This window comes from Fulmarus glacialis, unplaced genomic scaffold (assembly GCF_000690835.1).
Source record: "Fulmarus glacialis isolate BGI_N327 unplaced genomic scaffold, ASM69083v1 scaffold22258, whole genome shotgun sequence".
NCBI lineage: Eukaryota > Metazoa > Chordata > Aves > Procellariiformes > Procellariidae > Fulmarus > Fulmarus glacialis.
Genome location: NW_009229227.1, coordinates 4,347 through 12,964, shown reverse-complemented (window position 1 = coordinate 12,964; position 8,618 = coordinate 4,347). Strand labels below are relative to the sequence as shown.

Genomic DNA, 8,618 nt, shown 5'->3' with positions numbered 1-8,618 from the left:
GCTGCCGGCGTCCCAGATGATTTATTAAACGTCTACAGCATCATCCCGGGTAGGGGGCTCTTCCCTGACCTCGCCACAAAGCAAAGCAATCCACACCTGCCCCAGACATTACAATACCCGACTAAAACTATGCCTTTACTGCACCGAGAGAAAGCTGCAGCACTAAGGTCTGGGTGACCCATGGTCAAATGCAGAGGCGGGGGCGCTAAAAAAAAAAAATAGCAAGGAAAGTAAGATCTCTGCTCGTAAAACTCTTAGAAAGCAGCAATATCGCACATCCTGGTATAAAGTGTTTATTTGAGACTTCACAATTAACACAAAGTCTTCCTTTCGATGCCTTTTCTTTTTCATACAGTCAATAAATTTGTATTAATCCCTCCCTCCCCCATGCATGATTGCTGTTTATTAATCTAAGCCTTTTTTATTTTCATCGTGAAAAAATAAAGCGTTTCCCCACCATTTCATCTGTTCACTGTACCACTGACATCCGCTGTGCTGCATTAAAGAGGAGGAGATGTAGAATGGCTATGCCTACCACTGGGGTTGAAGTTACTCCATTATTTATTGATTTACTCTTTTTTACAGAAAGTGTTAAATGAATCAAATCACCCAAGAAAAATAAATATATCATAAAGAACCAGAAGTTCTGCAGTATCCCTTTTCTTTACATACAGCTGCAGTTCAAACACATACGTTGCTCACAGCAAATAATTTCATTCGCTATAACACCATCACCGTTACGTATGGTTGTGAACTTACACTGGAAAAAAATCTGTTCCAAAGGAGTAGAGCCATGAGCCAAATTTTTATACCTAGGCAAGAGAGATCCACATGGAAGCCAATTACCTATGTTCCACTGATTGGCTTTTACTCAAGAGTAAAAAAAGCTTGTGCTTTTCAGGAAATACCGGCTAAACACACGTGTGGGCTTGGCCAGAGCGAGATCTTAAGGAGAGTGAAAGGCAGTATGAACGGCGTGCATGTTACTCACGGCAGTGGAAGGAAGTTCTTGGTATCACTGTCTCTTGGATGTACATCTCAAATTACGCTGCTTGGCTCTTCTCGCAGTACTTTTGGCACCAGCCTCGCAAATAAATTATTCAATTGATCACCCTGCCTTTCGAGATCTTCCTTGGAGGTGGGAGAGGTCAAGGAGGCTTTCTCGTAACAAAGATGGTATAGGGTAGGCCGAGAAGTACAAGACCCATATTTATGCTTTATTGAATTACTGTGCAAAAGGGAATACTGCATCAGAAACCGTAGAAGACTATATTTTAATCAAAGTCACCAGCCGCTGTATCGGAAACCTGCTAACAATTGCTCCGATTGGTTCGTTTGGCTACTTTTTGTTGGTTTCTTTCTTTTTTTACATAAATAATATAGACCGAACATTATAAACATTTCAGCAACCATTTCTAAAAGACCGGAGGAGCCCTTTTAGGCACCAAGAAACAACTGCAGGATTCAAATTCCAAAACTGTCTTTGGAGTCATCGAATCATCAGATTTACACAGCACCCAATGACAACAACATTCAGTCGAGCTCAATAGGACTGCTATCTTCCTGACCATCTTCTGTGTCATCATCTTCTCCAGTTCCCATCAGACTGTTTAAAAGATTTCCTAGAATAAAATACAGGGCAGTCAAAATTGCTAGTTTTACATTCTCAATCTCAAAAACTTCAACTATTCTCCCACCATCCTGCTAGGTGCAATGAAAAGACCTTTTTTTTTTTTGAAGTAAAAGAGTCTCAGGAGGACATTAGTATTCCCACACTGGTTTCCATTAAGAACTTACTGATTTGGGAAGCTGTATTTTGATACTGTTCCTTCTCTAAAAGTACACTGGAAAAATCCCACTAAAGTCGCATGCTTATGTACTATAGTTGCCGCATGAGAGGAAAGAAAAAAAAAACAACAAAATGAGGAAAGACACACCTCCAGCCATGAAACTGTCAAAAGACAGCAGTGGTCTGCATCATGCTACAAAGAACTTTTTCAAAGCATTTATGCGTTCTCCCTGTCTTATTCAATTTAAAGATGCTTGAATTGCTGAAAAGCTGTTATTTACATATGGGATCTATGATGCTTATGTTTTTCATCAAACTTTGGATATCAGTGAATTGACATTTGCAGGTAAAGCTTAAATTCAGTTTACAAACAGAGCAGCTTAGTTCTCAAGGAAAACATTTGATTTTACAAAAGTAATCCAGTTCAATATGCTCACATTTTATTCAAGAGCCAGGAAATGAGGGCTCAATTTCTCTATTCCCTTTCATTTCTTGTAGAAGGGCAGTATAATTTCAGAACTGCTACTTTGGCAACATTCATTTTGTATCAGGACTGGTTAGGTCTCTACCAAAGTCCCAGACTTGACTTAAAGAAAACCAGCCACTCAAGTCTGAGGAAATTAAGCTTTAACACAAACAAGATTTTTCTTTACATTTGGAAGTTATACCGTAATGTCAAAAATCAGCCATAAGAGTCATTGACATGCTTCTCCCCTTCTCAAAGATGAAAAGTCTACTAGCTTCACCAAATTAATTTCACATGCAACCAATTCATCTTGTATTCTACAGTAGTGACTGTTTCTACAAGCTATGAAAAAAATGACACATTTGTTAGAACAAATTATCTGTTTCCAGCAACAGCCGTTTTATATAAGCCACTGCTCTGAAAAGACTGGTGGTATATATAAACAATTGTTAGCATAAACCTTACCTAGTAATCCACCGTAGGATGATGTCTGCTTGGGCGGAACACCAAAGAAAAGCTGTCCTATTCTATCTAGGTACTGAAACAACACAAGATGAAGAACAATGTCAGCTACTTCATTTACAGGTGGAAATACTATGGGCAGCAGTCACACCACACAAGCTAGATCACTGACTCCCATCTACAAGTCACAAAACGGGAGACAATCAGCTGTTATTTAACTAATTCCATAGGTTAAATCCTGTTTACAACTATGAGTAACTCACCTCATTATACATGGGATCTCTTTTCAGTGAAGGTTGATACTGTTCACACAATACTGTAAATACTGTTAATTTTCCTCTAGAAAGGAAACAACCAAAAATGTAATCTCAGTAACAACTGAAAAGGAAACCAAGAACAACATGAGAAAAATCAGACTGTACCCATCAACTGCCAATAAGAGAAACCAGATGAAGTTTAGCAGTGGTTGAACAAAGGGCGGACCCTTTTCTATTGAAGGATGTTTCTGTGTGTATGTCGTAAAAACAACTGATGCGCTGGTCTTATTTTTTAAGCAGAGAAATCTGCAAAAGGAAACAGAACAGGGCAAGTTAAAAATAAAAGGCAGAGAAGTAGTTGTACATGCAGAAAGAAAAAGGGAAGCCAAAAGCTCAATAATCTCTACTTCATTTGTGCATAGAAGCCATCTCAGGCTTAAACTGATGGCAAAAACTAACTGGTAGAGATGTGTATCTTTGGCAATGGTTTGTTTGGCTATCAACCAAGGAAGGGGAAAATCACTACTAGAATACATTGTGGAATAAGCAGGTTGGGAGGGAGAACTGACATTAAATATTAATAGAATGAGTTTAACTGAGATCTAAGCAGATTGTATGCAGGACGGTTACTAAAAGAGGCCATCAATTAAATCAAAATGTGGAAAGACTGGCCACCGCGTAATTCAAATTAAATATGATACTGCATTTGCTGGTCCAGAGTTTACTATGCTGAGGTAAAAACTAAATTAAAGACCTCTCTCCTGGCCCCATCCACTCCCAAACACATCTCCTTTCAGTATGTATCTGCCAGTGTCCAACGACTCTGTCATTCTATTAGCGTGACCTCAAAATAACATGGCATCAGGACTGCTAATAAGTTTGACACACCTGTCTAAAAGTCTCATAAAAAAGCTACACTTCGAGCTCCCAAGCCATTTGTCACCAGTTAACAGATCGATTTCCCAAACTGATCAAATCTTTGTTCAGGTCCAGTTAATTTAACTGGCAATCTCTGCAAGTCCCATAGGCCTAACGAGACTTTATCTGGGACAAATGCTGTCAGCAAGCACTGGAAGGCTGCCACGAGCAGTCTCATTTTTGGTCACAGCCTGGCCTCCAATTCTGTATCCTCGCACGTGCAAGGGCATTGGACTCTTTTGCCTTACTGCTGAGCAAGGAACTGCAATTATTTTCATTAGAGTATAAACTGCTATGTAAGAGGATTTAGTACAGTATCTGAGATATAGGTCAGTAAAGGATGCAGTAGTAGTGCTGTATAAATACTGAAAAAATAATATTTTACTCATAACTTCTCCCCAGAATTTCCCCCCCTCCAGAACAAAGCCCCATAAAATTGTTTAAGAGTCCTGCATATACTGGATTTCCATAAAGGATTTTCTACCGCTCAAAATCACTGCAATCTATATCAACCAGCTATGGAAAGCAGGACAAATCTGACATGACAGCTCACTGCTGCCAGAAGAGAGACAGATTTGCTCTCACCTCCTCCCTCTCCCCCAACACCTACTCTCTCCCTGACTCCCTGCTGCACAGTCCTGTCTCCACCTCCTCCTCAGACTCCTCCATGAGCTGCCTTCCCTGATTGAAGAAAGCCATCAGCTGATTAAACACAGTAAAATTGGCTTTGTCAACCTTAATTGTACATGAGCTCTGCAAAGGCACATAATAGCTTGCATTCTTACCTCCTACAAAATAAATGTCTAAAAGTAAATGAAAGCCATCAGCAACTATGTCAAACCAAGAACCATCACACCACTGCTCAGAGACCAGGGTGACCCAAGACAAATTGTCTCTTAGGACAATGAGACTGAGAGCAAGTACTACATTAAAGGTAAATACAGAGCCCACTTAGGCCCAGTATTCGTAAGAACATCAAGGTAAGCCCTAACTAGACATAAAGTGGTGTTAACAAAGCTAAGAATTGTGCTTTCAGGGTCAAACAGATTACATTAATTCTTCAGGCAATTAACATGACTTCAGGTTTCGACCTTAATATGTTTTGGTTTTTTTTTTTTTTTCCTCTCCCCAATCTGACCAATTCAACACACCAGTTTTGAGATGGTTTTCTCCTGTTGTTACCACACAAAGTGAGTTTCAGAAGCTCTGGCCAGTTTCAGTGTTTCTTTTGAAAAGGATGCATGATTAACCTACAGTTATCATGATTAAATTAGATTGGCCTCAAACACAGTGTTATCTCAGCAAAACAGTTTAAAAAAAGTTTAACACCTACTGTAGTACTGCCTGTGCTACAAACATGTCCACCTCACTGCGATATCCCCTGGACGAGGAATATTCTACTAGCATATTTGCACATCCTTCGCCATCTGTGGAGTGCAAGAAGTGATACCGAGATTCACTATAGTTTTGCTCTATAAAAGGAAAAAGAAAATGGCTTTTAAGAAATCAGTTCATCATACCTGAACGTAAAAACAAATTTGTTAGGCTTGTACTCTACAGCTGGTAAAAGGACAAGAACCACACACATGATACATGAACAAGGCAACTAGCAAAAAGAGAGTGGGCTTTTTCCTTTGTAAGTTACAGACAATTTATAAAGGGAGATAATAAATATGTTATCCTAAACACATTCCAACAAATGCTATTAAATACAGTTTATTCAACGCCACCACAAAACACAGCTACCACTGGGTACAAATAGCTTGAGCTGAGGTCATATCATTTTATCTAACTGCATGTTGACACTTCATGTGCTATCGTCAGTGCTTCGGAGAAGAATCAAGAAGTTCCATATTAGATCATGTGCACCAAGAAGTAAAACAGCACCTTCAGCGTCCTTCTTTCTAAGTGCACAGAAAGAAGGCATTTCCTATTTTTAGCTTAGCCCACTCTTGCTATCAAAATAAAAATTGCTTCCATATACTGAATAGAACAGCAATTATACAGGGAAAAAAGGTGTAAGAAATGGCAATGATTTGTTAGAACTTAACTTGCAGCAAAGCAAAATCACTGCAATGACAAATCAAAACGGGATAGCTGCTCATTTTTGGAATTTAAAAGCTTTGTTTTAAAAATCTGAGCCTTTTCTGATGAAACTCTCAAAAACTACAGACTAAGAAAACATATGCATTTTCCTCTTCAAAAGAACAGTGAGCTGACAGCTACAAAATGGGGATTTTTACTTTCAGAATGCAACTATTTCTTATCCTAATCGTATCTCAACTTCTACCTTAAATGCTCTGAGGAAAATCTTCCCTTTCTGGCTCGCAGCAGCCATCAAGCTAACATAAGTTCCACGAGAACAGCTATGGGATTGCCTATGGCACACAGAAAGGCAATGAGCTGGAATGTTGACCTTTGGGTCAGGACTGTTATATGAAACCACTATCATCACTTTGCAGCTACTAAAAATTTTAAAATAAACTAACAATCATCTTGCACAGTTGTTAATTCACGAGAAACCACAGAAGAGATGGTATTTGTTCAACTGTTCTCACTCACCTTTGTTATGGTTTGAACATAAGACTTGAAAAACTGGCTATCATCCACAATTAAAATAATTATTTAGTGCATTTTTGGTTTATCTTACAGCCCATCACAAGTGATAAAATCCCACATAAATCAAAGGCAACAGCATTCATTCTGGAATAAGCGTGCTGGTCAACGTCTCAAAAAGTACCTAATTACAGAGCCAAAGACTGTTTTGGATGCTGGGTGATTTCAATCTTTGTCATGTTTATCCAGGATTTAAAAACAAAAAAGCACAATAGAACAGCTTTGCTCCCCAGCAATTTTCCTCCTAATGACTCAATCAAACTACCTCAATGTCTAAAGGATCAATCTTCCTTTTACAGAGACCGTTATAGCAGTTGTGTTTTGGGTTTTGCACTAATATAGAGTTACAGACCCAGAGTTTTTTTGTTAGTTACATTAAGCTGAAGTTACTGCAAAAATCAGGTAATAGCAAAACTCAATCAATCATTGCTATCTCAGTTTCCTTAGATTACTTCCAAAGTAGATCTCTTACAATATCATACTTTCAACATTTTTGAAACGGAACACAGAAAAGCTGTGATTTTTCTTACCTTTCCACAGGGTAATTGCTAGTAACTGGTGTAGTTTTGGATGTCCAAGTTTTCCTGATCCCCCGCTAGACCATTTTAGTGCTCTGGATACGAAAGCCACTCTTTCAGGAGAATTTGGATCCATTAAACTAAACAATTTAGCCAAGTTTTCTAGAAGCAATAAGATTGACAAATATTTAGCATTAATGGAAATAGGATGAACTGCTGCTTCTAGTGCATCTTTAAGATACAACATCTAAGTTACAGTGCTATTGTGTCTTTAAGCTCCCTTAACGGCCTCCATAAGCCACCTTAAAAAAGAGTGACTTTGAACTTGAGCCACTTCTCATACATCAATCTTGCATCTATCAGCCTATATGACTCCTCCACAGCCAAAAGCTGTGCCTTGCAGTCAGCTGGTGACAGCTTCCCTGTCTCATCGTTTGGGACAGGATATCCCAGAGGACCATGCAGTTCCAAGGAGGAGGAAAGACTGCAGGTTATGGGACTGCTTGTCATTCACGGGGAAGCTGTGAGGGACAGAGGGCTGTAGTTCAGAAAAGCACCACCAAAAGTCATAGATGGGATACAAAAAGTCAGAGCTGATCTAAGTAGACAAAGAACTGCCTCTGCCTCTCTGTCTCCATCCATAGGTTGTTAATAGGAGTGGTTCGCCCATGCTGCAGCAGTAGTCTGGCCAGGCAGCTCTTAAAAGGTCTCCCTGAATTGCCTGCTTACCAAATCTCAGAGTCATACAAGAAAAATTTCCTTGTGAACAGCTGAATCACAAATAATCTGCACACCACCACACTGCTAGGGCGGGAAACCATCATCCCCCAAAGCCCTGGGGACATCAATGACTGTGTAGACAATACATTACTGCTGCATCGAGGAAAGGACAACGCCACAAGACAGCAATGTTTGTTCTAAGCATGCCCACAAAGTTATCAGGAATCCATTATTCTCTAATAAAGTTTTCCCCCCAGTCCATTTCTATGATAAAGGTAATCCTTAGCCATGTGGGAGGGCATACAAGAAGGATTTCAGGTTTCAAGACTGTTAATAACAGTCACTGTGAAGTGAAAGCACATCTAAACACCATCAAACTGAGCGCAAAGTCACCTCACCTAAAAGGTCATCTGCTACTTTTGCATCCGATTTCTCCAAAGACTCCAAAACCAGCATGGACAGATCAGCAGCACTGTTTTGCTACAAAACAGACACACACTGGTAGTGATGAACATATCAGTACATAAAAGAAAACATCAACCAGAATTTTGTCAGAGGCAAATGTAATACTTTTATCTATATCTACAGCTAAGGCACAGTATCAAATCTCAACCTTGCCTTATAAAAAAATTATAGTAATTTGATGGCATCAAAAAAGAAGCCTCCAGGAAAGCAAAACAAATGTGGTTACGATTATTGTTTGGATGCTCACAAACACTTCTGCTTTTTGTGCCAGTTTGGCATAATCCTTCTTTGTGGAGAAAGGCTCAACAAAGAGATAGAACAAAAGATTACAAAGCAATTACCCCAAACATTTACCATTGAGAGTTCACCATTCACCCCTCAAAATCTTCGAAAAACACGCCCCCCGC

At 39.3% G+C, this 8,618-nt stretch overlaps 1 protein-coding gene across 2 annotated transcripts in view; it reads right to left on the bottom strand.

Moving 5' to 3' along the window:
* Positions 1–280: 280 nt before the first annotated feature.
* The window catches only part of GET4 (golgi to ER traffic protein 4 homolog (S. cerevisiae)), an 8,466-nt gene continuing 128 nt past the window's right edge, over positions 281–8,618 (bottom strand). The window contains exons 2-8 of one of the 2 annotated variants that reach the window (XM_009583788.1): positions 8,145–8,226; positions 7,039–7,188; positions 5,226–5,319; positions 3,140–3,280; positions 2,981–3,056; positions 2,721–2,793; positions 281–1,622 (exon numbers count right to left, since the gene is read on the bottom strand). In XM_009583788.1, the coding sequence (XP_009582083.1) occupies positions 1,534–1,622; positions 2,721–2,793; positions 2,981–3,056; positions 3,140–3,280; positions 5,226–5,319; positions 7,039–7,188; positions 8,145–8,226 (705 nt within the window). In that variant the 3' untranslated portion in view covers positions 281–1,533. Of the gene's footprint in view, positions 1,623–2,720; positions 2,794–2,980; positions 3,057–3,139; positions 3,281–5,225; positions 5,365–7,038; positions 7,189–8,144; positions 8,227–8,618 lie in introns of both variants that reach the window. The other variant, XM_009583787.1, reaches the window with a different exon arrangement.